At 49.7% G+C, this 27140-nt stretch overlaps 12 protein-coding genes and 1 non-coding gene across 13 annotated transcripts; 6 read left to right on the forward strand and 7 right to left on the reverse strand.

Moving 5' to 3' along the window:
• Positions 1 to 1364: 1364 nt before the first annotated feature.
• Positions 1365 to 1997, reverse strand: YALI1_F15038g (uncharacterized protein; the record flags this gene model as incomplete). Its single annotated transcript, XM_505284.3, has 1 exon — positions 1365 to 1997. One exon carries the CDS (start codon positions 1995 to 1997, stop codon positions 1365 to 1367), a length of 633 nt encoding a protein of 210 aa, XP_505284.1.
• An 820-nt stretch (positions 1998 to 2817) lies between these two features.
• YALI1_F15047g (uncharacterized protein) lies at positions 2818 to 3067 on the forward strand (the record flags this gene model as incomplete). Its single annotated transcript, XM_068283327.1, has 2 exons — positions 2818 to 2858; positions 2902 to 3067. The coding sequence occupies 2 exons, from the start codon at positions 2818 to 2820 to the stop codon at positions 3065 to 3067; spliced, it is 207 nt and encodes a 68-aa protein (XP_068139428.1).
• Positions 3068 to 3453: 386 nt separating this feature from the next.
• YALI1_F15053g (uncharacterized protein) lies at positions 3454 to 3999 on the forward strand (the record flags this gene model as incomplete). Its single annotated transcript, XM_068283328.1, has 3 exons — positions 3454 to 3596; positions 3640 to 3775; positions 3820 to 3999. 3 exons carry the CDS (start codon positions 3454 to 3456, stop codon positions 3997 to 3999), a joined length of 459 nt encoding a protein of 152 aa, XP_068139429.1.
• A 1178-nt stretch (positions 4000 to 5177) lies between these two features.
• Positions 5178 to 7244, forward strand: YALI1_F15070g (uncharacterized protein; the record flags this gene model as incomplete). Its single annotated transcript, XM_505285.3, has 1 exon — positions 5178 to 7244. The coding sequence occupies one exon, from the start codon at positions 5178 to 5180 to the stop codon at positions 7242 to 7244; it is 2067 nt and encodes a 688-aa protein (XP_505285.3).
• Positions 7245 to 8326: 1082 nt separating this feature from the next.
• YALI1_F15108g (uncharacterized protein) lies at positions 8327 to 9001 on the reverse strand (the record flags this gene model as incomplete). The annotated part of the gene is made up of 1 exon (XM_505286.3): positions 8327 to 9001. The coding sequence occupies one exon, from the start codon at positions 8999 to 9001 to the stop codon at positions 8327 to 8329; it is 675 nt and encodes a 224-aa protein (XP_505286.1).
• A 781-nt stretch (positions 9002 to 9782) lies between these two features.
• On the reverse strand, positions 9783 to 10130 carry YALI1_F15118g (uncharacterized protein; the record flags this gene model as incomplete). Its single annotated transcript, XM_068283329.1, has 2 exons — positions 9783 to 9970; positions 10016 to 10130. The coding sequence occupies 2 exons, from the start codon at positions 10128 to 10130 to the stop codon at positions 9783 to 9785; spliced, it is 303 nt and encodes a 100-aa protein (XP_068139430.1).
• A 1117-nt stretch (positions 10131 to 11247) lies between these two features.
• On the reverse strand, positions 11248 to 12270 carry YALI1_F15141g (uncharacterized protein; the record flags this gene model as incomplete). Its single annotated transcript, XM_505287.4, has 1 exon — positions 11248 to 12270. The coding sequence occupies one exon, from the start codon at positions 12268 to 12270 to the stop codon at positions 11248 to 11250; it is 1023 nt and encodes a 340-aa protein (XP_505287.4).
• A 1711-nt stretch (positions 12271 to 13981) lies between these two features.
• On the reverse strand, positions 13982 to 14055 carry YALI1_F15159r. The gene has a single exon. It is a non-coding gene; the product is annotated as a tRNA-Val (tRNA).
• Positions 14056 to 15205: 1150 nt separating this feature from the next.
• YALI1_F15186g (uncharacterized protein) lies at positions 15206 to 17132 on the reverse strand (the record flags this gene model as incomplete). Its single annotated transcript, XM_505288.3, has 2 exons — positions 15206 to 16780; positions 17130 to 17132. 2 exons carry the CDS (start codon positions 17130 to 17132, stop codon positions 15206 to 15208), a joined length of 1578 nt encoding a protein of 525 aa, XP_505288.1.
• Positions 17133 to 17826: 694 nt separating this feature from the next.
• On the reverse strand, positions 17827 to 18118 carry YALI1_F15199g (uncharacterized protein; the record flags this gene model as incomplete). The annotated part of the gene is made up of 2 exons (XM_068283330.1): positions 17827 to 18006; positions 18053 to 18118. 2 exons carry the CDS (start codon positions 18116 to 18118, stop codon positions 17827 to 17829), a joined length of 246 nt encoding a protein of 81 aa, XP_068139431.1.
• A 1877-nt stretch (positions 18119 to 19995) lies between these two features.
• Positions 19996 to 21801, forward strand: YALI1_F15218g (uncharacterized protein; the record flags this gene model as incomplete). Its single annotated transcript, XM_505289.3, has 2 exons — positions 19996 to 20135; positions 20940 to 21801. The coding sequence occupies 2 exons, from the start codon at positions 19996 to 19998 to the stop codon at positions 21799 to 21801; spliced, it is 1002 nt and encodes a 333-aa protein (XP_505289.1).
• Positions 21802 to 24616: 2815 nt separating this feature from the next.
• YALI1_F15265g (uncharacterized protein) lies at positions 24617 to 26665 on the forward strand (the record flags this gene model as incomplete). Its single annotated transcript, XM_505290.3, has 1 exon — positions 24617 to 26665. One exon carries the CDS (start codon positions 24617 to 24619, stop codon positions 26663 to 26665), a length of 2049 nt encoding a protein of 682 aa, XP_505290.3.
• A 68-nt stretch (positions 26666 to 26733) lies between these two features.
• On the forward strand, positions 26734 to 27138 carry YALI1_F15286g (uncharacterized protein; the record flags this gene model as incomplete). The annotated part of the gene is made up of 2 exons (XM_068283331.1): positions 26734 to 26755; positions 26810 to 27138. The coding sequence occupies 2 exons, from the start codon at positions 26734 to 26736 to the stop codon at positions 27136 to 27138; spliced, it is 351 nt and encodes a 116-aa protein (XP_068139432.1).
• Positions 27139 to 27140: the final 2 nt, after the last annotated feature.

Genomic DNA, 27140 nt, shown 5'->3' on the forward strand with positions numbered 1-27140 from the left:
TGTTGGATAATCTCGAGTATCCTAGTTAAGTTTAGTTAGGTGGAAGTTAATCAGCAAAGCCAAAAAAGCGGTGTGGTGGTGCTGTGTGGTGGTGGTCTTGTCTGCACACTTTGTTACTTTGGCTTTTGGCGGAGGGCAAAGTTACCAACAGTAAATGCTATGTTTAATCGAGAGGGGGGACAGAAGTGTAGGGTGGTAGTGCGGAGAGTGAGAGAGAGGGGGGACGTTGGGGACCGCTGCGGGCTTGTACGACGCTCCCCTCCCAAAGGGTCGCCAACCAACGTGTTTTTGCTACCATTTACGCCCGGTCTCCGCCTCTCTATGACACATTGGCCCCGTGCGGTGGACACCTCGTGATTCCTGCATCCCGTGTAAATTGTGCAGTTGGCTCCAGAGTGTATTTCAAAAGAAGGCTCTCAAAAAAAAATTAACAAATAGAAAAATACAAAATTTGAAAAATGAAAAATACCAGCTGGAGGTTCTTCGCTACCGCCGAAAATCCGACGACGGGGGGACATGGCTGTTTATCGCACGAGAGGTTGCGGTAACAGGACAAAACAACACACAAGGGGAGCATCCAGTGTACAAGTACTGTACTGTACTTGCATTCCAAGCCGAATCTTCTCCGAAGGACGGCCAGGGCAACGAAGACCAAACTTGTCCGTGGTGCTAAATGACCCCTTCTTTTTTTATTTCTTTTATTTTTTTAATTTTTTTGGGTAAAATGTGTATAAGTACCGAAATCGCACCCGAACTACCAATTACCACAAACGCGGTAGCTTGAAGATAGCAACCATCTTGGACTCGCACCACTTGCATCGCCTGTCAGCCTTAAACATGAAATTGGTTGCCAAAAAGCCCAAACCCCTCACTCCGAAAACCCGACTGTGCACCCCTACTGTAAGCCGAGAAGTCCGATGACTGCACACAAAGTGACATGAAAAGACTCCGAGGCGTATCTAGTGATGATAATTGTGACAAGTATCTGAACCAAGGACAGTGCCAACACAGACTAGACAACTTGTACTCGTACTCGTACTCTTTCTCGCACTAGCGTCAGATCGATAGAACATGGATGACGGAGAATTCACCTAGCGCGACGATTCCGTTGACTCAGCAACAAGCAACCAACTTAGATGGATGGCTTGGATGAGCCCAATGTTATCGAAAAGCCCTCCACAACTGAGACAGCAGCTGACGATAAGTCGGGTGTATGCGGACATAAAACTTCATTCACTAAAAACGTGTACCTAATACGTACTGTTATACACGAAAAAACAACCTCGATAGTGGCCGCGGATCATCCTCCAGGTACGAGCATGGCTTGTACAGGCACGGTCACGGTCTGTGCTCGCTCTCGTTCCTTAGTACATATCTCCATAAATACCAATGGTGGAGATGATAAAACCAAAGCCGAAAATACCGGACACAGCAACGCCGACGGTGCCGAGATGGCTGATGCTCTGGGTGATGACCCGTCGGTGCAGCGTGTCCTCCACCCGCTCGCTCACGTCCTCCTTGGACTTGACCTTGGGCGACAGGCTCACGTTCTCGTAGACGGAGTTGTCCAGCTGTGAGGTTTCCGCCGTATCGGTGGACTCTGGAGTCGAGGCCTCGGACTCGGCGTCGGCATCGACATCTAGCACGGCTCGCACCAGAGGTCGGGCCTTGAAGTAGCCCACGGCGCACGCCACGGGCACCGACAGAGCGCTGTAGAGCAGATAGGGGTGTCTGGCGGACTTTGTGGCAAAGGCAAAGCTGACGCAGAGCGAGGCACAGGCGGTGATGCAGGCGGGGCCGACAATGCGGCCAAATCGCACCAGCAGGCGGTCCAGGTTTTCCTGGGCATCGCACACATCAGCCTTGGTGCCGGAGGAGTAGAGATGCTGGGAGATGGTGGGCAGAGAGAGGTAGGAGGCGGAGCCCACGGCGCCGGTGAGGAAGCCCAGCGCCACGGTTCCAATGACCTTGGAGAAGACCAGAACGGTGGCAGTCATTGTTTGTTCGGTGGCGATGATTTGATACTGGTACTGCGTCTGTATTGTATAGTTGAGTTTACATGTGCAATCTGGTCATGTGATGTTGGGACTTGGTACAGGCCGTTGATGCACCATCCATCCAGTATGTACAGGCGGCAGAAAACAAGTACATGTACTGTACTCGCAGATGTCCCCGGTTCGATACTTCACTGGGTTGTATACCCTTGTTATGTTACTAAATACACACAATGATACACCTCGTGCAGTATCTGGACGCTATCTAGGATTGTATCGACAAATATGAGCTCAAAGTTAGACTTGAGAGATTATGCGATTGCAGAGTTAGTTGTTGTAGACACTGGGGAACCCTTGTACGGCCGATTTGGGGGCGATAAGAGGTTGAGAGCAGCGGCAGGGGTTGGACACGTGTTTTGTCTGTGGAATAAACGACTTGAAACGTATATCACATGCCACATGTCGCAGCTACCCCTTCCTATCTGAACCTACCTACAAGAAAGTACAATAGTTACAGTCCACTAACTACATATGTACAGTACATACACTACTTGTAGGTTATTATATAAAATAAAAAGGGTTATGCTCAGAATGTTATAAAAAATATAAAAAAAAATATAAAAAACATATTAAAATTATGAGTTAATATACAGTCTCATATTTAGCTCACCAGATAGTGACGGTTACGGCGACGGTAATCGCAGCCACCAGTCAATGAGGAGGCCATTTGCCAGACATTGTCGTTAGTTCAGATTAGTGCACGGCACCAACGATTGTCGAGGCAACAATATACGGCGAAAAACAGCTAATATTATGGTGGCAAATGCAACATGTCATCAACGGGTCGATACATACACTTGCACAGTCTGATTTATATTTAGTCACAATGAGATCAAGCATGTGTCAGGCACATAGCCGCTACAGACGATTGTAGTTGCGGTGGCAATTGCGGTGGTAGGACACGTATCGACGGAGTATGTATTGACGGAGTACGTATCGACGGAATATTGGCTGTGTTATCGGCCCACCTAAACACACCAATCTCATATCATGAAATGTCAATTGAAGCTTGAATTAGGCTGATTATAAGAACAATCGAAAATTTCTTGTCTTGTCTTGTCTGGTCCTAGCCGATCATTGCGATTACCCTACCGAAAATACGACTACCGTTACGCTCAACAGGGTTACCCTCCTGGCTCGTCGCAGCACGTGCCTGCATTTGCCTGCCGCTTGTAGTTTCGTTTTGGAGCGATTCGGAACCCATGCACCCGCCTCTGACTCACCAAAACCCATGTGACCACATCCCGGAACTTTGCGAAAGCAAGCAGAGACCCGAAACAGCCACGTGGCACGAGAGCGTGGCACGAGAGCATGTCACGTGACCGATACATCTGGCGCCCGCCCGTCACCCGAATCCACGTTTTTCTCTTTCCGCCGGTGCTCAGCAGCCACAGTGTGGATGGAGAGCGTGCTCAAACACTCTCGAGGCGATAACGTCAGAGCTCTCCAGATAGCGCAAGCTTGGGGGCGACAGCGTTTGATAGGGAAGGTTAAGTTGAAGCCAGGAGTTACCCGGGAGCAAAATCAATTGACAAGTGCAAGGTGCTAATCAGAGGCGTGAATCTGGGCGGTGAAGGGTGTGTAGAGCTGTGGAAATGGCGCCGGGAGATTGGCGGGACGTGTTGCGGTTCGCCGTATCACGTGACAGCTCTCCATCTGCTGGGATTTGTGCCGCCTTGTCCTCTGCTCCCCCTCCTCAACACATGTCTCCACACCTACCAGTGGCTGTTTAGGCAGAGTTAAAACAGTGTAACGGTCGGAGGAGAGCCAAAAGAGAGGTCAAACGACACTAAGGACGGGGTCTAGCACCAAAGTAGAAGGTGTCAAACACTGGCCAAGGGTGGTGGATTTGATTTCCATGTATGTTGGATGGCTTTTTGTCGTTTTTGAGCATTATCTGGTGTCTGGTTGGATTCAGCATCAACTCCATTGTACCTACAAGTAATTAGTATATATTATTATGCTGGTTGTACAGTATATATTTTGTTGTAAATATTGGATATACTGACTACAAAAAAACTGTACAATGTTGTATCTGATACATTACTCGTACTGACTCACGAATACACCAGACCCTTGAGTGGAACAAGAAAACTGTCACTGACAATTGCGCAACTGCGATGGGCCTGTTTCAGCTCGAACGGCGCTCGCGGTCCACACTCGATCGAAGTCGAGCAACATGGCTGTCTCCCCTCAACGGTGCAACAGGTCAGGCGTCCCAAAAGTCAGTCGCACCTTTTTTTTTGCATCCGGAAGCTTCTTTTTCAAGTGTGTGTCTGTTGTTGGTCCAACTCTATCGCGGCGTCTCCAGAGGAACCGAGACGGCAAGAGTAGTAGAGAGGCCACGTGGAGGAGTCGGCCCCAGCAGACGGAGACCCGGGGTCTACGGGGGCACTTTTCGAGGGGTTTTGCCGTCTCGGTAGCCCCCTCAACACGCCAATCCCAGCCCCCGTAACCTCCCGTATCCCCACCCACTTGTTGTGGGACCCCGCAGGACGACATGTACGCTGCAAGTTGCCACCGCCACGGTAGGTCTGGTCATGGAATTCCGCAGAAGAGCGTACAAGTCTAAAAGGCTAACTCTGAAACCTTGTTGGCACACAATCGAGTGACTTATCAGACAGTAGCCAAGCTTCCCCAAAAAGAAGACACACTGCACCACCCAGCACAACATCATACAAGTTACTCCCCCCACCCCCAAACCACCTCCAAAACCCTGCAGGCTCACGCCCCAAGCCCACCAACCCTCCCTTCTTGAGCCCCTGCACCCCGTCACAAGCCGCGAGACTGTGTCTGTTCCCCCTGGAACATTTGGATAGGAATTCAGTAGATTGGCACAGTGAGGAACACCTGAAAAGCATCGACTGAGAGTAGTCACGAGAGAACCATTGGACACGACATCACGACGGCTAGGAGCCACTTACGACAACGAACATATTAACGACTTACCATTCCACAAAAACATTCGCATTTTCAAACCACCAAAACAAGAACCAGAACCAGAATCAATAACCGATAACCAAACAACCACACATCCACTTCTCACCCATCCTCTCAACCATTCTCAAACACATCTTCTCACATTCCACACATCTCATCCACCTACATTAGGCTACTTATGACATGGACACTTCTTCATACACAGAATACGATGCAGGAAAGCTCCTGAACAACCGATACCGCAAAGTCGCAGACCTCAACAAGGGCTCGTACGGACAGGTATCACTGGCCACAGACACCCACACGGATGAGCTCGTAGCCATCAAGTGTCTGGTCAATTCTCCAGACCCCACCGCCGCTCGTCCTAATGCCTCCAGAGCCTACTGCTCACGGGCCGAGATCGACCAGGAGATTGCCATCCACTCGGCGCTCAAGGGACACAAAAACGTGGCCCAGCTACTCGACCACTTCACCCTCGGTAACGTCAACTACCTCGTGGTCGAATACTGTGCCCAGGGCGATCTGTATGAGGCCATTTCCGGCGGCCGTGGCCCCAAGGAAAGTGGTTGCACCCGCGAGTTCATGCTCCAGCTGGTCGACGCCCTCATTTTCTGCCATTCTCGAGGCGTCTACCATCGGGACATTAAGCCCGAAAACATCCTCATCAGCAAGGCAGGTACCGTCAAGCTGGCTGACTGGGGTTTGGCCACGTTCGAGCTCCAGGCCCGCGACTTTGGCGTCGGCTCAGAACGATACATGGCTCCCGAGCTGTTTGACGGCGCATCCCTGGCCGACTACAACACCCAGCAGGCTGACATTTGGTCCGTCGGAATCTGTCTGCTGAATATTCTGTTCGGCCGTAACCCCTTCACCAAGGCCTCTAGCAAGGATAAGCTGTTTATGGACTTTGCCGCTAACCGGGAGGCGCTATTTGACATTTTCCCGGCCATGACACCCGACACGTTTGCTGTGCTGCGTCACTCGCTCACCATCGACCCCGCCAATCGGTCGCTGGAGGAGATGCGGTCAGCCATTCTGCTGGCAAACGCCTGGACTACCGACGAGGAGTTCGAAGAGTTTGCTGCCGTCGACGACATGTCTTGCTCGGTGCCCTACTACGATTCTGGCTTTAGCGAGACTCTGAGCGATAAGCGAGACCGAGACCAGAACGTGGTTTCGTCCGTTCCGTCGCATCAGTTTGTGCACTTCCAGGACTCATTTGACAACGATGGCGATGTCACTCCTACTCCTGATAACACCGACGTCGGTAATGCTGGCACCCCCGCCATTGCTATCTCTTTGGCCTCTCCGGTGCTTCTGGAGGAAGACGTTGTGACCACGTGTTCCTCTCGACTGCCCCTGAGAACCCCCACGGTGCTGTCTCCCAAGCAGCACCTGGTGTCCCAGTCCCCCTGGGACCGAACCATGCAGTTCACCCCCCCCGCTCACCGGTTCTCGTTGTCGTCCTACAAGCCCCGCAAGAAGGACAACACGAACGGCGGTGTCTCACACGCCCGGCACTCGCGGCTGAACCCTCGAAAGTGGACTGCCACGTCGGCCCACTCTATGGAGTCCTTGTCTGAAGAGAGCGACCCCGAGTCTTTGGGTGACGAGGATATGTTCCGAATGGACGACGAGGTGGTGCCCGACAAGCAGCTGAAGAAGCCGTTCAAGACGTCCATCAAGACCCCTCGAAACAATGGCTTTGCTCACCCCAAGCTGTCGCGATCGCCTCCCGATTCGGATCTCGACGTGCCTTCGCTGTCCAACACCTCGTCGGACTCGTCCAAGGCCTCCGTCTATGTGCCGCCCTCGCGACGACGAAACCACGAGAACAAGGGCGCTCTGTCGTCATCCGCCAAGAAGGCTGGGGGACTTTCTTCTGGCGTTTCGCCTGCCAAGAAGTCTAGTAACCTGTCTTCTTCGCACAACTTCAAGCCCGAGGGAGTGTACCGGCCTCCGTTCCTGCGCAAGTCGCAGGCTACTTCGGTGCCATCTGCCCCTCTGGCTGTTCCCAAGTCGAAAGCGTCCGTTTCTCTGGACTTTGCCTCGTCTTTCAATCTCGGCAAGTCCTGGAGCGATCTAGTGTCGGATGAGGAGGACGACTGGAATAACGGATACGCTCGGGACGAAGAGGATCATGTCAATGACCTCACCGACTACATGGGCTCTGTTAGTATCAACAACAAGTCCAAGACCGACCCCATGAAGATTCCTTTTCGAGAGAACTGGCAGAACTGGGTCGCCTGATTATATATAAACTCCACTTAGCATAACTATTTATTGATTACAGATTGGATTGTAGGTACCAGTATGTACTTGTAGATGACCATCAGCTGTGGGATTGATCTTGATAAGGCGTATGGAGGTTGATGGATACAACATGTCGTTGAGCAACTGCTGGTTTAAACGTTGAGAGCCGTGCTGTGAACTGGATCTGACTGAGACATGACCACCCTTGTACAAGTACAGTACTTGTATTTGTGGACTGTGAGCTCTGAAGTGTTTGAAAGGCACTTATACAAGTACGAGCACTCGTACAGTCAACAAGATCTCGTCCGAGAGACCTACAGGAGCTATACATACCAATACACAATACAAGTACATAGACGAGATGACACCCTAGACTATTGGTATTCGTTCTTTAGTGGCCTCACGCTTCTAATTTACTGGTACAAGTGCCGTACGCCGGCTGCTCCTCGTTCCTGTTCCTGAACTAAGACATAAGTAGTTGTGAGACAACATTGAGACAAGAGGCTAGAGCATGTACATACTGGGTGAGACAATGTCACTCCATCTGGGCTTGTGAGTTGAATGAGGAGTTCAAATGCAGATTGCTGTTGATAGAGAGGGTCAGAAGATCCAACTATTGGTGTAGTAACATGACTTTTTCATGTACTGGGTCCGGAATAAGTTGTGAAATGAAGACTGTTGGTACAGCAACTTGTGAGCTTCTCAGACAAGTATTCAAGAGTGAATTGACAAATCAACAGAAACAACTGAGATTTGGGACACTAGCGGTTCATAAATGTTCGAGATCCAGATCTTTTTGAACGATTCGAGGTATCTGTAGTCCCAGAAGTGGTATATACGAAAGTACTGCTTCGGACAGAGTCCGGTTCTATATGGAAATAAGTAAAGAATGCGATCTGTCTGATAGTGAATAAATGTTTCAAGTCTATGTCGAGTCGTGCCCATGTCTATTTTTGTACTTGTTGCTCAGGTAATTGGTGCGCCACGAGAGAACCGGGGAGTGTCCACCAAGGATGAAATTGTTCGTGTTATTCGTGTTTGATCGGTTGGTTGGTGTTTGGCCGCCGTGGTCCTCTCACTTACCACTCCATCTGTCTCCAGAAATAGCCTGCTTCTCTCACAGCCGTTTCGAACTGAGCATCGCTGTACGATTCGTTGAAGTCAACGAAGAACAGGTGCTCAATGATGACACCAGGGACCACCACACAGTCCTTGTACGTCTTTCCACAGACATGGATGGTGTCTTCGTTGGTGTAAGGACTGATGGTCTCGCCTGTAAGAGCCGCGAGGGGGTCTTTGACGGTGTGAAACGGGCCCTTGGGCACGTTCATGATCAGACAAGCCATGTGGGAGCCCTTATCGCACTCCGATAGAGCATGCATGAACAGACTTGTGTTATTGTCCACTGTGCTGGTTCTCCATTTGTCTTGGACTCCGGCGTGACCTGTTCCGCTTGGTGCATCCATCACAGACCACCAGGACGACTCGCCGTAGGGCACAGGCACGACTCCGTCGTCGCAGGGCTTTTCAGCAACGTAGACACCTCGTTTCAGCCACTCAGGAACACCGCAGTACCCATCATTGTCGATAATGTAAGGCATTACGCGGGCGTTGTAGACCACCGGGGTGTTGATGGACCCCTGGATGAACACGTCTTGAGCTTGCTGCTGTCTGACCGAGTAGAGCAACCAGCAGACGAATACTGTTGCGACGAAAGCCAACGCCAACACACCTCGTTGCCGAACAAGTCGCATTTTGAAGCTGATTATTGTTGTATGTATGCACTTATCGGTGTGTGCTACAGTTACTTCTACTTGTACAATCTACAGATGCACACTTGTGTCATTGGCTTCTTGCAATGTAGCTAAGGGATCACCTCACAAACAAATGTATTTAAAAATATAATTTGCAGCGAGTTTCTTATCTGAAACGTCAGAAGACGTTGTCGTCGTCGGTACAATATATTTCTCTATACGTCCAAAGTGTATACGTCCAATGTGTATACGTCCAAAGTCGTACGTCAATAGTTCCGATGCCGTAAACATGTCCAGTCAAGTTGATGCCAGAATGTTTTTTTAATGTTTTTTTAATGTTTTTTTATTTTAATTTTACTGTAACAATGAACTCTATATAACATGATGCAACAACGGTTTTGAGAACGTTCACCGAAAGGAAGTTGGAGGAAAAAAAACATGAAAACATAGTCCCATAGACAGAAACGTATGCCATGACAGCAACTTTTGGCCAGGAAAAACATACACATGGCAACATGTAGTACTTTACGAAACGGGGAGAAGTGAAAAGAAAATTTACATAGATTCAAACCGTTGTGACTTGTTGCAAGATAGGAAGTACGCACAAGTGTATCAAAAACAAAAAAACAAAAAACAAAAAAACAACACGACATTAGTCATTAGTCAAAATAATCCATCCCGATTACACTACAGGGATTGCAAACGAGGCTAATAGTCAGAAATGCTGATACAAAAAATGTCTAAAGGTCTCTGAATGGAACATTACTTGCATACGTACCTGTCACCAACTAATAAATGATAAATGTTTCCTAATCCTCGCAATCACAGTCGTACTCATCCCCATTCCCCACACGATCTCAACGTCCTGCGAGTCTGCATCAGAAGACTCAACCTGTACATACCTCCCCACCAACGCATCGTCAGCGTCAGTATTGGTGAGCGCAGTATCAGCTATGTCTGGAAGGGCGTCTACATTGCAGTAACCGCCCTACATTGAGATATCCAGCGCTTCACCATAGCCTGGTGTGTCATCCTTAATGTCTTTCAACAGTGCTGTATCTGGTCTGTCTGCCGAAGGTGCAAGTCTTATATCCCGTTTCGGACTTTTCCAGTTTGGCAGTCTGCACATCTCTGGATAGCACTTCTGGTACACAACCGGAACTGACAGAGGAAGTACGCAAGCGCCACTCGACTGTACGTGCTTTTCCTGTCGCAGAAGTAAGTTGTACAGCTTTTGAAAGTGCTGCTATGGAGTCGAGTTTTATTTATGACTCTTGTTTTTACTAAGTGTGGCATGGTTTTTGTTTTTCTTTGAACTTGAAGTTTTCTTCCTTGCTGCCAAGAACATAAAATTAGAATAAAAAAAGGCTTTCAGTAGAATTTTGTTCAATCCCAGTAGTCTATAAGGAGAGTATCTGAAAGCAGGAGAAACTGATCTGGGCTGGGTGAGGAGAGCCGGAGCCATGGCAGTGGAGCGAATATGAGGAGGTTAGTGGAGTTGGGGCATGTATGACAGAGCAAGAGGGACATTTAAAACACAACATTTTCAAGTTTTCCTGGACTAATCGCAAATCAAGATGAACCTTTTACAGTACATACTGTACATTAATCTCCAGGTTATTCTTCCCAAGTGAAGTTATAATTAATGAATGTATAATGCAGAAAAAAAACATTCGGGATTTTAGGGTACTGGGGGTTTGGGGGTTTGAGATTTAGGGGTATTGGGTTTTTTTTTCTTCTTTTTTCTTGTTCCCCTCCTGTTCAGTGTCGGTTATGGCCGTGTTTTTGTGTTATATTATTTTTTTTTTTTGTATTTTTGGGGTTTCAATCTGTTTTTGTAAAGTCTGTCCATGCATGCTGGTACATACCATGTTGACGATGCGCGATCGAAAATGCTGGGGAGTAGATTGTCATGAGGAGAGTCTACTAGTATTGAAGTCTGCAGTTAATTTATCACGTTTATGACGTTTATGACAATGGTCTCAAAGCGCCACGATACGGTCCAGAGCACTGCTCCAGAGCTTGCGCGTGGGGGATGTGTATAGATGTTGAGATGTTAACAAAAAGATGGGGGGGATGGTATCTAACCACTGGTCCAGCTCTTTCACACAGTGCTACCAATGACTTTTGGTATATCGATTGAATTAATTAGTGTATACAAACAGAAAGAGATGGGAAGGGAATGGAAAGAAGCTGTATCGAATCCACTACGAGTATTGTACCGTAGCGGTACTTGTCCACCCTCATTATCCATGGATATGAGTGGACCAATAGTTCACTCCACAGAGCGTAAAGACAACAAAGTACTGAAAGTGGGCCCACAGAAGTGTTCCTGTGATAGCCGAATTCACCATGTTAGACGAGTAGTTGCAATTGGGATTGTCCTGACCATCGCAGACCTTGAGTGAGTCCAGAGGCGGATCGGAAAGCACGTAGTCGATGTAAATTTCACCTCCGGGTTGCTGAAAAGGAGACCAGAAAGGAATCTGAGGCACCAAATCCCCTTTATGAGTTAGACGCCAGTATCTTCTACCACTGTCTTGTCTCAAGAAGTCAGGCTTGTCTCCAAAAAAGAGTCTATCATTGTAGTCTGCCAGCGCTTGGTTACCAACCAGCGGCTGGCCTGAAGCTACCACGTAGGGGTCATAGCCTCTGGTTTTCATGTTGATTCCGTGGATGAACGAGGCTGCTCCTCCCATAGAATGTCCAGTCACTTTGAGAGAGTAGTCCGGGTACTTTTTGAAAGTGTCAGTCATATTCTTCTCAAACTGAGCGTATGCCAAATTGTACGACTGCAAGAACCCAGCATGGGCCTGACAGTCGGAGCAGTTGGCGTGGTTAGGACCCCAGGCGTCAAACGGAAGAGTGTCCAATCTGACATCAGAAATGCCATCAGTGAGAGAAACGGTGCCTCTGAAGATATGCCAGATCTCCTTTCGGCTGTGGTCGACTGCAAAAAAGCCGGAGACGGAAAAATCAACCACATCTCGAGGCCCAAACTCCGCTATTAGCTCCATACCGGGGTAGTCAGCACAGAAAGACTCGCAAGTGAAGGGAGTTTGGATTCCTTGGAAACCAACACACGAGGCAAGTCCAGATAGATGGAGGGCGTAGTTCATCCAGTCCCAGGTCGCCTGCGTTGCCTGGACGACTCTATCAGAGTACTTTTTTTGTGGGGGAGCCGAACCGAGGAGAACGGCATTGGGATCAGCTGCAGAGAACCCTACAAGTAGGAGGGTGGTATAGAGTAGTAGAGTTGACAGTTTCATGGAGAATGCCGAATAAAACAATGCATCAAAGTAGTGGTCATCGCCAGTCTCTTATATAGAGCTCCATAGAGACGACAGTGGGGTATTATTACCGAGACATGTTTGATAAACACGAGCTGAGACAAGGAGCCGAGACCTCAGAGTCGGTTTTAGCGCCATAGCCCCGTTGGTGTTCACTTCATAAAGTAATTTGAAGCTCGGCGTCTCCAAAATGTGGGGTTGTGGGGTGTGTGGGATGGTGGGATGGTGGGGTGTGAGGACAAAGAGTTATAGGTAGGGGGTGGTAATAGGTGGACTAGAGCACGTTGGCGAGATATGTAAAACGATAGGAGGGGTTTGCAAATTGCTCCAACAACTGTTCTATCTCCAGTGGATACTCGTATTAAAGATTTTCCCACTACTTTCATGTCCAGATCACCTATAACCAGAGATGTCTGTTATAACGTAATACGAGGCAACAGCTGAATGCTCTCAAAGCTCCCACACACTGGTAAAACATAGTGGGGGTTTACTAAATAGGCCATGGTGGGGCTCTAAGGGTTTTAGCGGTTTCAGATTGGCGCCTCTACGCAAGCACGTATAGTACACTGTACCTGCGTACACAGTACCTGCTTGGGTGGGCGTCTATCAGTAGAGTCTAAGCTGTCTTAGGACATCTTTGGGTCTGATTTACGAGGAGGGAGACCGGGACAGAGTCATCAGAAGACACTAATGGAGCTGGCGGGTGTCAGTCTCACATTATATCATCATTGGCGTCTCAGTCAAGTCGTGGTTCGTGATATCACCGAGGCGGTCAACCACGTCTGTAGACAGAACGGTTTACCTCCAGCACGCCATCATCACCCCGCATTCCCCTAAATAACAGCTCCAGGAACCCGGGCATCTAAGGGGGGCATGAGGGTGGGCGTATAATTGTCTCCCCGGAACTCCAAGGTTTGAAAATCCATCGGTGATCGACATCTCTAACGGCTACAGTGGGGAACTGGTCAGGCGACTCAAGTGGTGGTAGGGCGATGGAGGCGGAGATGAGAGCAGCTCCGAACTTCAGAAGCGTGGTGTGAAAACTTGATTGGAACAATAAAGTCACATCTATGACAATTTAGTCCTTCAGCAGGAGTCGATTTGCCATTTCGGGTCTCTGCTCACCGCCCAAAAGAGCTGTCTCAAACCCCACTTGGTCAGGTGTTCCTGGAGAGACATTTTAATGCCTAATGAGAGCGAAATAGACGCTGTTTCTCCGAGATGCAAGGTCGGAAGTGAAGGGCATCCACGGACTGGGTCTACTCCATCCAAGAGGTACCCAAACAAGTGGACAAAGACCTGTGTGCCGTGCACACTTGCACAAGAAATGCCGTACCTAGTGCTTGAACTACAAGTATTGTCAAGTGACAAACAACTAAGCTGTACAACCAAGCTGTACCGTAGCAGTAACCACCACCTCAGCGTCTACTAGGTGACGTCAGAGAGACCTGATTGACCCGGCTCAGTCTTGTGAGTAAACTGACACTCTTGTTGACATTTTTACCAAGCAAAACAACCATCCCTGCCCTCCGTGTAGGTTCGCAAGTCAAACATACTCGGGAGAGGGGATAGGTACTAGCACTCCTCGACAGAGCCCCACCACTGAAATGCGGCACCGAGAAGGGAGCGGGACCGTGGAAATTCAGTGCAAGTGGGAAAAAAAACGGTGGGGGAGAAGCCCGACAAAAAGTGATTTCTGGCAGGATCGAACTGCCGACGTTCTGCGTGTTAAGCAGATGCCATGACCAACTAGACCAAGAAACCCGTTTTTTTTAAAAAAAGACAAGTGGTTGTGCAATTGTGAACAATGATCAGTCAGCAAGAAAATTATTATTATTTTTTTCTTTAAAAACCACGATTTAAAAAAACGATTTAAAAAGAACGAATTAAAAAAACAACAACGAAATAGCTGAAATGTATTTCCCTCGAATAAAGAAATACCAAAAAGAGTAAAAAAGGTATATTTATTTCCCTGGAATGAAAAAAAAAAAAGAAAAAAAAGGTAAAATGGATCATCAGAATAATAAATAAGAATAAGAAAATAATAATAATTAAACAATAAGAATAAGAAATAATAATAATAATAATTACAATAACAATAAATAATAATAATAATAATAATAATAATAAAATCATCCCCTACTTCTGTATATGAAGTAGATATTTGAGCTGTGAGACTTGTCTTTGACATGACGGACACTAGACTTTGCCCACAGGTAGAAGAATCTATCTACACACTTGATAAAGAAGTTTCTGCTGAGAAAAGAGTGATTTCAACTACAAGTACTGTACCGGGAAAGGTGTTGTAGTCACAGTCTCTTTTGATAGCTTACAACGGTTCTTCTACGTCTCATGCTACCAAACCTGACTACTCTCCCAGTCTTTCAATCTTTCAACAGTTGTGTTTCTACACAAAGATATCTGCCGTTTTATCTCAACAAAAGGTCAACTATTCATAAATACACAGACTCAGTAGGAGAATATACAGTGGGGTACGACTAGGGACAGGGAACACCAGCTGTGGTGGAGTTTCTCCGGCTACAAGTCCATATCTCAGACCTATATAGCAATTTAAGCTGTTTTTTTTTTCTTTTTTTTTTTTCTTTTCCATTTTTTTTTTTTCACTTTAGTAACTGCTACAGGAGACTTGCGCTTGTATGATTATATCGACACGAATATTTATACCTTTGGTAACAGTATTAGAGATTGTATCCGTTCACACAACTCATGCCTATCCCTTTCCCTACTTCAAGTTTACAAAGTCCATAACAACATGTATCAAGTACTTGAACCTTTGAGACTATCAAGAGCTACTTCCAAGTACTACAAGTTCATCTCTTCTCTTGCACACTCTTTCCATACTATACTATTTCGCAGTACGATACACTCACGTTTTTGCAAAATGATCCCTCTATTAATGACGTCTATCTGCAGTTCGAGGCTTTGCTCTGATAATGTTATCCACCCGCAACAGCAGCTCGGCAGCCTCAGCGGCAGACGAGACCACCGCTCGCTTGAGCTTGTACGACTCCACAATGCCGAGATCCCGCATATCGGCGACAACGCCGTTGTTGAGATCCAGGCCGGAGGTGTGCAGGCCGTTGTAGATAGCAGACTTGAGTTTAGACACGAGCTCGGACGAGTCGAATCCGGCATTGTCAGCCAGAATGGTAGGAAGTTGACGCAGAGCTCGGGCAAACGCCTCGATGGCAAGCGACTGCTTACCGTCGACGCTCTGGGCAGCTCGCTCCACAGCCTGGGACATGACCATCTCGGCACAGCCGCCTCCCAAAGTGGTTCTGGTCTCGGCAGTGGTCTGAGAAAGCACAGCAAGAGCGTCATGGAGCGATCGCTCAGCCTCGTCGAGAATCTGGTTGGTTGCTCCTCTCAGAACCACGGTGCAGGCTTCTCCGGCAGCAACACCAGAGAACTTGGTCATGATATCTTCTCCCACAGTTACCTCCTCGATGGAATCGCAGTAGCCGAGCTTGACAAGTTCGGGGTGCTCAAAGGAGGAAACCACCTCACCGCCAGTGACCAGAGCCAGTCGCTCAACGCCCTCAAAGTCGGCATGCTCAATGGAGTTGACCTTGGCCTCGGTGAACAGAGCCTCGGGATAGTTGTAGATGAGCTGTCGGTTGACAAAACACGTGATACCGTGGTTCTTGATCTTCTCCACCTTGGCGCGCATCTTGTCCTTCTCGGCCTTCTCCAGCTCGGCCAGCTTCTGTGTGCTGTCCACCTTGAACTTGGCGCCAAACACCTTGACCTTGTCTGTGTCCATGGGTGTGTTGGCGATCATGATTTTGCAGTTGGTGATTTTCGACGGCTGGTTAGTGCCGAATCGCTTGTTGAGAATGAAACCCTCGTCCAGATAACTCTCGTGCAGCTGGCCGCCAAACTTCTTGATGATCTGGATGTGTTCGAGGTTGGTGGAGCCCTTGAGCCGCAGAACAGCGTCCACCGCAAGCTTGGCAAAATAGTCCTTGTCGCCAGAAAGCACCTTGGACGAAAGAGTGGTTCGGGCAATGGCCTCGAGGTCCTTTCGGAACAGCTCGGGGTTGGCGCCGTTGTTGACAGCGCTCTTCTCCAGAGCAGAAAGAGCAGCCTTGGTGGCAATTCGGAATCCCTCAATGATAACCTGGGGGTGGATCTTGAGATCAACCAGTTTCTCGGCCTCTCGCAGCAGCTCGGCAGCAAGAACGGTCACTGAAGTGGTGCCGTCTCCAACCTCATCGTCCTGGACCTTGGAGATGTTCACAAGAACCTTGGCGGCGGGGTTGTCAAAGGGAATCTGCTGCAGAATCGTGGCTCCATCGTTGGTCACCAGCGAGTTGCCGCTGCTGGCAGACTGGAGCAGCTTGTCCATGCCCTTGGGGCCCAGAGTGGTCTTGACTAGATCGCCAACGGCAATGGCGCCCACAAAGGCAGACAGTCGGGCATTCTCGCCTCGCTCCTCAACAACCTGGTCGGAAAAAATCGGTACTGACTGGGGTTAGATAAGTGTTTTTGGGGGTTGCGACAGACGTGATCTGTGAGACAATGGCGTGGGTAGGGTGTGATGACAACACATAGCAATGTTGCGACGACACATCAAACACGGGGACGTACCGACATTGCTACCGGTATGGCCACGACATTGTGATGGTGCAATACCCCTCGATGTCACCACGTCTCCAAGACTCTCTTGATTGATGATGCCTGCCAATTGCCTGTTACACTGCCACGACCTCGAACAAGACGGTCGACGAGGAGCCCACAAAGCCGCCCACGCCATTATCACCACATTGATGCTGCAACCGGCATTTCTCCCGGCTCATACCTCCTCTCATACTCACCATTGTTATCGTGTTTGATAGAGATGCACAACTCGATATATTTTCAGACGAAGCTAATTTGGAACCGCGAGGAACAGTGCAGAACGTCACGTGACAGGTGGCAAATGCGGGCGGCGGAGGGCCCAAAAGGACATTTTGAAGACACAAATGTGTTTGAAATGGCCGAGATACCCCGGATATTGCTTATTAATCAGTCTCCTGGTGTCCCCTGGTGCCCCACGGCGACTCCTTCTACGTGGTTCTACAGTTGAACGTGGCCTTGACTTTTTCTTGGACACGCCGCCTCCCAAACGTAAAAAAAGATTGGACCCAACTGAGACTCGAACTCAGGCAGCTTGGTGGCTTAGTAAGCAACCGGAGAGAAGCGCGGAGAGGGGGGGCGGAGGGAGGGGGCCACGAGGTGGTGGTGAACGTTGGACACGGAATGTGTTCGTTTAGATCTCCATCTAAATTGGAGTTAACAAAAAGGAACTTTTAACGGAATTTTTCGGAATCAGTCCTTGAAGGTTGAGGGTATTTCTCATGATAAAAAAATTAAATTTAAAATGGGATTTTGATTTTAAAAAAAAGGGAAAAAAAAGGACAAAAAAAAAAAAAAGGTGGTGGAAATTTTAACATATTTCGCGGCCGCTAGAACCAATAATTACTATGGTGATATGTAGAGAAAATTACACCATTCAGCTCAGAATGTCTGCTGCTACCGACGGTACCGTTTTTGTTGCCGCCTATAACAGACATTTTTGTCGATACAATATGCACGCTTCCGGAATCTTTCTTGCAACATTGGTATGAGTAGACCCAGACCAGGAACTGTCAAACCGAAGTACAGTACCGGTGATTGTACATACTGTAGTATCATGAGGAGGAAAATGACAGTCTACACAACTGTACACTGGTACTTGCATTTATATCCGTCCTCTTACTCTTCTCCATGTGTATAGAGGAACCCCTCGGCATTTGATTCCCCTCTCTAACCGGCTAAGTTGCATTGTCTCCTCCACCTCGCGGCTAAACTGACACTGGAGTCAAGGCAGGTGACTGAAAAGTCTCGTGGTTAGCTCAGTCGTTATGGCTCAATGCACCGATAGTACTCGTGCTGGCCACAAGTAGCCCAACGAGGCATTAACGGTGTCCTAGTATGGTAAAACGCTCCGTTACCCTCCTCTCTACTGCACCTGCCTACTAGTCGACGATGAAGGTTGCGGGTCTGCGGAGGTGGAGATTGGGACGTAATTGGAGACAAGATGAGACACATTGCACAGAGACAAGACAAACAATGGGACCCCTCCAACCGCTTGCATACCGCCAGCGCGTGGTTCGCCCGCATTGTGCTGTTTGTAGCCGTATCCTACCGTCGCACAATGGTGCTGCGGTGTAACCCGGCTAACGAGTGACAGGTTCTAGATTAACGCATCGATGCAAGTGGGCTATCTACCAGTGTGCTGGTGCGATACTTGTCTGGAACGTAATCATAACTCGCACCGGCGCTAGGGCTGGCAGTCAGAAGCTGGAGAAACGGAATGCTGGATGGTGAATGGGAGGACTCTGTAGACCAAGGTGGTGGATCTGTCTCAGCCAATAAAGTTGGCTGGTCAAGACACGGGCTTGGTGGGCCGACTTGCCAGGCAGGGAAGGGCTGGTGGCATGGAAGACGGCCCGATCGATTGCTCGTGCCGAGAAGGTACAGAACCCTGACCTGGGTCGTAATAGCGACGTATGTACGATACCAGTACAGTAGTCCGATATGGATGCATCTATAGATGCAACAGAATGACAAGCAATGTTACAGAAGGAGCTGCCGATGATGACGCCAACGAAACGCCAGGCACCGAAGAGCAACACAAAAAGCAACCGCCGCTGAAGTCGCCACCTCTCCATCTCCAAGTAACGGACCACCCGCAAAAGTCGACGGAAATCAGCCGCACCGCCGGAATGCATCATGAACAATTGGTCACGTGCTGTTTGTTCCGCCAGATGGTCCCATACAGACCCACAGACCCGCTAGTGCATGTAACCTGTAGCCATCTGTGACGGGACGCACATGCATGCGTGCGTATATTTGGGCATGGCTACATGACAGCATGCATATTTGTAAGAGTGGTCTAGGGGCCGATTTGGGGACCGTGGTGGCTACGGGGGAGCTCTGGGTTGGCCACCAGGGTTCTTGGTACCGCATCCTTCCCGCCAATACCACCACAACCAATCATTAACGCTGCCACCGCAACAGTACCATCTCCTGAGAGGGTTAGGAACCCAAACCTTGTTGTCAACAAAGGTGACGAGGTGGGCGACCATTGTCGGGGATTACGTCAATCTTGTGTCAGGAGCGTTGGTGGGCTGTGTCGGGCGCCCGGAGACAGGCCAAAGGGGCCCACGGGTCGGGGCTGACAGCTTTGGCAAAGGTCTCCTTTGCGTTTCTGCGGATTTAGAGCTCTTTTCCGCGGACTTGGGGGGCTCGCTCCTGATATCCTGAGTTTGGCGGTTAGGGCTCCCATCTGCATCCGTCTAAATCCAAAAATGTAACGTTTGGTTTTGGAAGTTGGGACTTGGAACTTTTGGAAACCTGAAATTTGGCCTTGACCAACCAAACCCCGACCGGTCCGCTTGCACCCTTCCACGAGCGATCGAACGTCCCGAATCTCCGCGCCAGGCCATCTGAAGCCCGCCCGACGCCCGCCAGTTGCATTTCAATCGACGCAAGTGATTTTAATACCGCTTCCTACGACTTGCGCCGTCCCCCCCAAAAGTTTCGACTCACAAAAAGCGATTGTGGAGCTGCCCAGCCGACTGTGTTGCCACCACTAAATATCGCACCAGCTACGCCAGCTAATTCGACCCGACCGCCTTCAAAATTTCAGATTTTAACATGACCGCTACGCCAATAGACATTTCCTACCAGCAGAATTTCCATTCGCAACGATTCCGTCGAGAATCCATGGCCCACTCGCAGGGCATGGGTGGAATTTCCTGGGGAGGAATGTCTGTTGGCAGCTGGCTTAGAGACGAGTGAGTATGACCGACATGGATGGATTTGGATTGCCACCGTGGCGATGACACCGACAGTGTGGTGATTGTGTGGTGGTGTGTGGTGATGGGTGGCAATGTTACACAAATGTGTGTGTGTGTGTGTGTGTGCGTGTGCGTGTGCTGTTATGTGTTTGTGACCAGTGTTGGGGGTAGCGCGAGAGCAGATGTGTGTCCTCCGGGGCCCTAGACATGGCTGGGTTGTCAAGTCGCAGTTGAGTGCTTTTAAATGAGAGCATCTTTTCTCGCTCTCTCTCACAGACTGCACCTTCTCGTCCATTCCATATCATAGGCACCTCACGCCGGCTAGGCTATGCACTGACTACGATAATGTGTGGTATGCTATGCCCTAAAGATGTGCACGTCCAGTTCGGCCCTGGAACTCCGACTCCGACCCCGACTCCGACTCCGACACCCACACCCACACCAACACAAACATGCCGCAAGACATCGTAATCCCACAAACTCGCCCCTCACTTTTTTTTTGTCTGGTCGGTGTGCAATGTGCAATGTGCAATGTGCCCCATATTTCGCCCCTGAGGTGTTTCACCTTATGGTTGCTGGACTGCCACATCACAATCACAAAAGCCATGGTGTGACCCACCGAACCAAGCCTCACAAAGAGCTGGAGTGCTGCTTGTTACCGCAGAGCCTCTTTGAAGGTCTGAAGCTTGATGTCATCCGTTGCTTCTCTCACCTTAGTCCCCATCTTGTACCCGTTGCGATCGAAGCTTGCGACTGCATAGAGTTCACGATCGGAAGGCGATAAGATGACGATATAACTAGAGAGGAGTCTCCAGAGGTGCCGTCGACATCTCCAAGCAATACTAACCACAGAGTCATGACGCTAAACATGCCATCCACGACAACCATGGCCATGTCTCCAGGCATGGGCATCAACTCGTCGTCATACCTGCCCAACCTCGAGGCGCAGTACTGCAAGGACTACAGCTGCTGTGGCCAGACGTTGCCGACGCTGCACGACCTGCTGCGGCACTACGAGGAGTCGCACATTGCCCCATCGCCGCCCGTGGAGCAGCCTCACATGGCCCGCAACACCAACAACGTTATGGAGGTGGTGTCGACCAACGACGTGTTCATGAGCATGGGCGGTCCCGGAGGACCCCCCGGACAGCAGGGCGCCCAGGGCATGCAGCATCACCCCATGGCCCAAGGCCACCATCCCACGCATTTTCAGCAGCACCCACTGCCACCACAGGGCCACGCACCCCAGGGTACGCAGATGCCTCACGGGCAGCACAACCCGCAGATGATGCAGATGGGCCAACCACCGCAGCCCACGGGCACGTTTGACGAGGACGACGAAATGTGCATCGACGACCCGGCCCGCCATCTGTACGTGATGGAGCGGGGCGAGCACAAGCCGTTCAAGTGCCCGGTCATTGGGTGCGACAAGACGTACAAAAACCAGAATGGACTCAAGTACCATCGGATGCACGGCCATCAAAACCAGATGCTGCATCTCAACGACGACGGCACCTACAGTATAATCGACCCACTGTCCAACGCGCCGTATCCCAACGGCGTGGACATGGAAAAGGACAAGCCGTACCGGTGTGAGATTTGTGGCAAACGATACAAGAATCTTAACGGTCTAAAGTATCATCGTGGGCATTCCACTCACTAACAAGCTGGACGTTGAGCTTTTTGAGCGTTTTGGGCGTTTGAGCATGTGTTTGTTTGTGAGTGACAGTGACGGAGGTGTTATGTTTGGCATATGAGTGGTGAGGTGAGATCTTTGGGCGCCCAATATACTGCATCTGGTGTCCAGCTCTCTACGAGTATTTGTATCTCCATGTGCCCATTCGCCATGCGTCCATGCACCTCGGCCAGCTAGTCGCCTCGGATGTCAAGAGTATTTATCGGCCTTTTAGTTTCTGAGATGGTATTTATTAATAGAGTAGATTGAAAGAGTGAATAGTGGAGCTGTTGATGTTCCATGCCAGTGTTTAGCCGAGTTCAACGGTCATTGTTTGATAAGCGCATTTCAGTGAAATTTGATTTGGCCCAAAAATATATATATATCAAAAAGGTCCAAAAAAAAATAACAAAGGCCAAAAAATATATATAACAAAAAGACACCATGATCTACATTACGAGTTCTGGTTCGATAGATAGATAGCCAAGTATCCGAGCCGATAAGGGATAGATAAGGGACATATCTCAGTTGTCGCAGTATCCCCAAACCGTTTGGAGCAGAAGATGCCGAATTACCCCCGCCCTGTGCAGCGTAGGTCGCAAACCCCGCCTTGGTCAAACCGTATATAAGAGTCTATCAGACCACACTTATCTTGATTCCAACCCAACTAACTCACCGTTCGAAACTGCGATATTGACATTATTTGACACTGCGAACATGGCCTGTGGATGTGGAACCAACTGTGCATGCTCCAAGGGCACCAAGACGTGCAACTGCTCTGCCTGCGGCTGCAAAAAGTCCAACATGTAGTTGGCCAATGACTGGGGAGGGATATCGAGATGCGATAAGAGATAGTTGAATGATGAAATGCTCAGATTGTGAAGCCAAGATGTTGTACTAGTAGCAGGGGATGTGACGAGAGGGGAGAGAAGAGGGGATACAAGGGAAGGCAAGGGGGGATGAGGGCGAACAATTCCGTTTCGTAACAGCATCTTAACAAGAGCATATCAGCTCCAATGAAGTCATCGCGTGGATGATGATGCAGTCGAGTGGGGTACCGACCACAATGTATGACGTAGTTGGAACCCCCTCAAATCCGAAGCCAGCTGTATGCTAGGTTTGTGCGCTGGAGTGTGTCTCAGTGATGGTCACCATCCACATTGGTCGGTTGGACATACCCGATCGGAGTCGAGGTTGCTACTGTTCAAGGTCGACCTGACTTGTGTCTTTGTCTGTTTCGAAGAGCCGTCAGCGTCGGTCTTTTAACCGGAGGAATTGGACCGAGACATTGACTGTGGCTGTCTACGATCGGGAACGGAGGTGAGATAGCAGAAGAGGCGCTGTCCGTGTGATGGATCTTCTTGGCATCATTCATGGCACCGATTCGACTCAAGTAATAGTCAACTATAATACCAACTGGGTGTACTTGGTCGCAAAACTGAAAACTCGGACAGCTCAAAATATTCTATGTCAAGCAGTTCAGATCGCACAATATTTGTTAGTTAAACCACCACTACCAAAATAATGGTACCTTTTTTTCCCCCGTGGCAGCTCTCGAACCCCGAAATAGGACCCCCAGCAGAACTTTCCAACCAACAAAATCCCAACTAAACTCAATTAAATGGGAAACCTCTGAACGGCAAAGTGAAATGGTCACTTGCGAGGTATGGAAACACCTATTTTTCGGTTGACAAACGTCTTTGTGTACCAATAAGCCGAATTAGGCAGCATATATCGCACCTATGTACAGCCCTTTCGCTATACACCAACACGGCCTTCAATGATACTCCAGGCGCTAGTTTCTCAAGCTACCGGAGCGACTAAGACGCCAATGGTATGCAAGGGGGTCTAGACTCGCTGGAGACGCAATTAAAACGTCTCCTGGATACCAAAAGTGCAACCGTGCAATCTGACCAAGTCTTCACGTGCAGGCGGGGTATGTAACAGGGGTTGTAGGGTGGTAAGGGGCTGTCAGGGTGGTAAGGGGCTGTCAGGGTGGTAAGGGGCTGTCATGGTGGTAAGGGTGGTAAGGGTGATAGGGGTGATAGGGGAAGGGTGATGAGGGATGGTCAAGGAATTTTGAAAAGCTAGTTGGGAGAATACTCGGGGAAATAGTTGACATGCCCAGTTGATAGAATGAAGCGCTAGTCAGTCATCTGGACCCGGAACAAGTTTCGATCACGTGACGGACACATCGACGCGTGATTACCCCACTCCATCCCTTTATCCCTCTCCTTATTACAAGTACTTTTACCGGCTCTTGTACTTGTAATCAAAGGTAGTATAGTATCGGACCTCGGCTCTTTGTATAGACCAGTCAATGTGGTCAGTCGTCAGGACCAGTCAAGCTGACCAGTCAAATGTGACCCATCACGGGCACACGGTTCGAGCCCTGAGAACTCCTGTCTAAATGCATTCTTAATATTCCATCCACACAACTGTTCGGCTCATTTTAACCCCTTCACACCCCTCCGATCTGCTCATCTCACGCACGTCTCCACCGCAGTTGTTTCGTGCCTACACCCTGTCTACGCAACCTTAAGTTGAGTTCCCAACATGTGAAGTGTGGATAGTCCGTGTGTGGAGCAACAGGTGCCAGCAGAAGCATTTTCCGACAGGAAAAACGACAGAAAAACGACCGAGACACGTGACGTAACCGCTATCACGTGACGCGAACGCGCAACAAAAACAACCACACCGGGTCGACAGCCGACCTTTTACTCCTGCCAATTCCCAACTTGTACTCACGACACGTCCCACTGGTTTGCACTCACAACAACAAGTTTTTCAACACCCACATGACATGATAATCCTAGGATTACTGCTTACATACACGCCGCTGGGCCGGATGGTCAAAACCTGGTCGGCCAAACGGCTCTGGAGCATTCTGTACGTGCTTCTGTGGCTGCTGGGCATCCAGCTGACCCTCCTATTCGCAGCAATAGCCTACGTTGCGCTCTACCAGTTCTACATCCCCGTCAACTCGCTCTCTCTTCCCCTGGACTTTGATTTTTCGACCGAAGACGGCGCCTACGCGGTCGCCAAGCTTCATGGAGACGTGGTGTCGCTCAATTACGTCGAGCCCGCCACCCATGCGTTGTGGAAGTACGTGCCGTTTGTGTCCACCCCTTCGCCGGCTCCCGAGGCACCTCACAACCGGGTCACCACCTTTGGCCGTCCCCGCGACCGAATCAAAACGTTGCGGTTCATGAACATGCCCTATTCGGTCTATGTGAACCTGGATCTGCCCGAAACAGATCGCAATCTCGGCACCGGCAACTTTATGATCCGGGTGTCGTTTGCAGACGACCTGGAGGTGTTCAGATCGACCCACAGACTCACCAGAGACAACAGAAAACGGTGGCCTCTGACTCACAACGAAGAGTACGCCGTGAGACCGAACGTGGGGTCCATCAACAAGAGAGAAAAGAGAGACAGAGCAGAAAAACTACACAAGGAAGACAGGATAATAACCGACCACCAGCCTGAACATCACCCCCTTCCTGCTCTCTTTACAGCAACCCGCCCCGCCATTCTGGCATTCCAATCCGCAACCATGCGGGTCATGGACACGTTGCTGTTTGCTCCTCTGTATCTGACAGGCTGGAAAAAACAGGAACAGCGGCTGCACGTGTACATGGCTTCCAACTGGCACGTTCCCGCCGACGTTGAGGACCACGAGTTTGCCTATGCCATTGTGGAGCTTGACCGAACCGTGGATATCTACGGAGCCCAGATTGAGTGGCGAGTTGAGTGGACTGGACTCCGATACTTTATGTACCATCATAGGGCCCTTGCATTCTTACTGGGAACAGCCGTGCTGTGGTACCTGGAGATATTCTACTTGGCAATTGCCTACTGGAGTGGCAAGAAGATGATTCTGAAGCTCACTGGGGATACCACCAGGACGAGTCAGAGACCGCAAACTCGAATTGGTGGAGCAGGTGCCGGGGGACCTGGTGAGCATGGAAGACCAGGAAGTCGAACTGCTCGAATTGCAGACGACGCTGCTCTCGATGCCGATGATCCCGCTGAGGAAACAGACACTCCCGACCGTTCTGAGCTCCACACCCGGTCGTCCGAAATTCAGCAACTTCTGGAAGACAGCGAGACGACAGCAGGAGACTCTACGATTGGAGACACGACCGACAACGCTTCTGTGGCCTCTCAGGACGAATTTTCTGTCGAGGAAGACGAGCACGAAAGTGTTTCTCTTTCGGCTTCTGACTCCAACGTGGAAGGTTACAGCGAGCGGCAGTCGTCTCGCATTGAAATCTGTGCCGGTGACTCGGACGACAACTCCCAGACCATAAGGTACCCTGTCTCTTGGCCCACTCCTCCTCCCGAGGGTCCTTTAGCTCTGTCTCGCCAGGAACTCGAAAGCTTTACACGCTACAGATACGACCAGGAGACTCCGGAGATTCTGTCGCGTGAAAACACAGACTCTCTGTCTGAGTCAGACGAGTTTGATTTCGAAACGCAGCTGCAGATTGACCTACGGTCACTGGTAGCTCAAAACCGCCAGGAGCGTCAGGAGAGACTGGAGCGACTGGAGCGATTGGAAGAGCTCCAAGCGGGCCCTTCTGGTACCACCGGAAGACGTACACCGGACCAGCGACCGAATTCTGCACCGCAGAGATTCTCTCCTCGTCCTCCTCGGTCACCTGCTATTTCTGCACACAGTTCTCGGGGTTCTCTTCGGTCGTCACGGCTGAGCACTTCGACAACCACAGGTTCGAATCCAAGCTCCACCATTTCGCGCCAACGACACGTGACTCCGCTCACCACTCCCCTTCCTGCGCCTCCAGACGAGTCTCAGCGAGACGACGGGGACGACGAGTCGTTTGAGTAGAACGGGAACCGGGGCTTTTTGCTAACAAAATAACTTATTAATCAGTGATAATACAAGAAATTGATAAAATGGTTATTGGGTACTGTACACGTGTACGATTTTGAGAGGCGAACGGTACGAAGGGGTGCAAAACACACGTTTAAGAGCCACAAACAAGAACCAATAGCACCTGCCACCCCCAGCTATCCCTTCTCCGGTCCGCACGCGCTCAAAAACCCTTGTTTTATGCCAACAGACACAAACGCCCTAGTGTAGATAGGAGCGGTTCTGTGCCTCTCAGGTGCGAGACGACGCACCATTTCTGCACCTGGTCTCAATACAACCAAACTTGTCATCTCCATACACTACCTTCATTTACTGCATTTCGCTGTTCCTCCTCTCCGAGGCCAGACCATAAACTATCTACGATTATGCCCAAGGGTGCAGTGCCGGTGCACATGTTGTGTTTGTGTGCCGAGGGTCCCATACACTAAAG

This window comes from Yarrowia lipolytica, chromosome 1F (assembly GCF_001761485.1).
Source record: "Yarrowia lipolytica chromosome 1F, complete sequence".
Lineage (NCBI taxonomy): Eukaryota > Fungi > Ascomycota > Dipodascomycetes > Dipodascales > Yarrowia > Yarrowia lipolytica.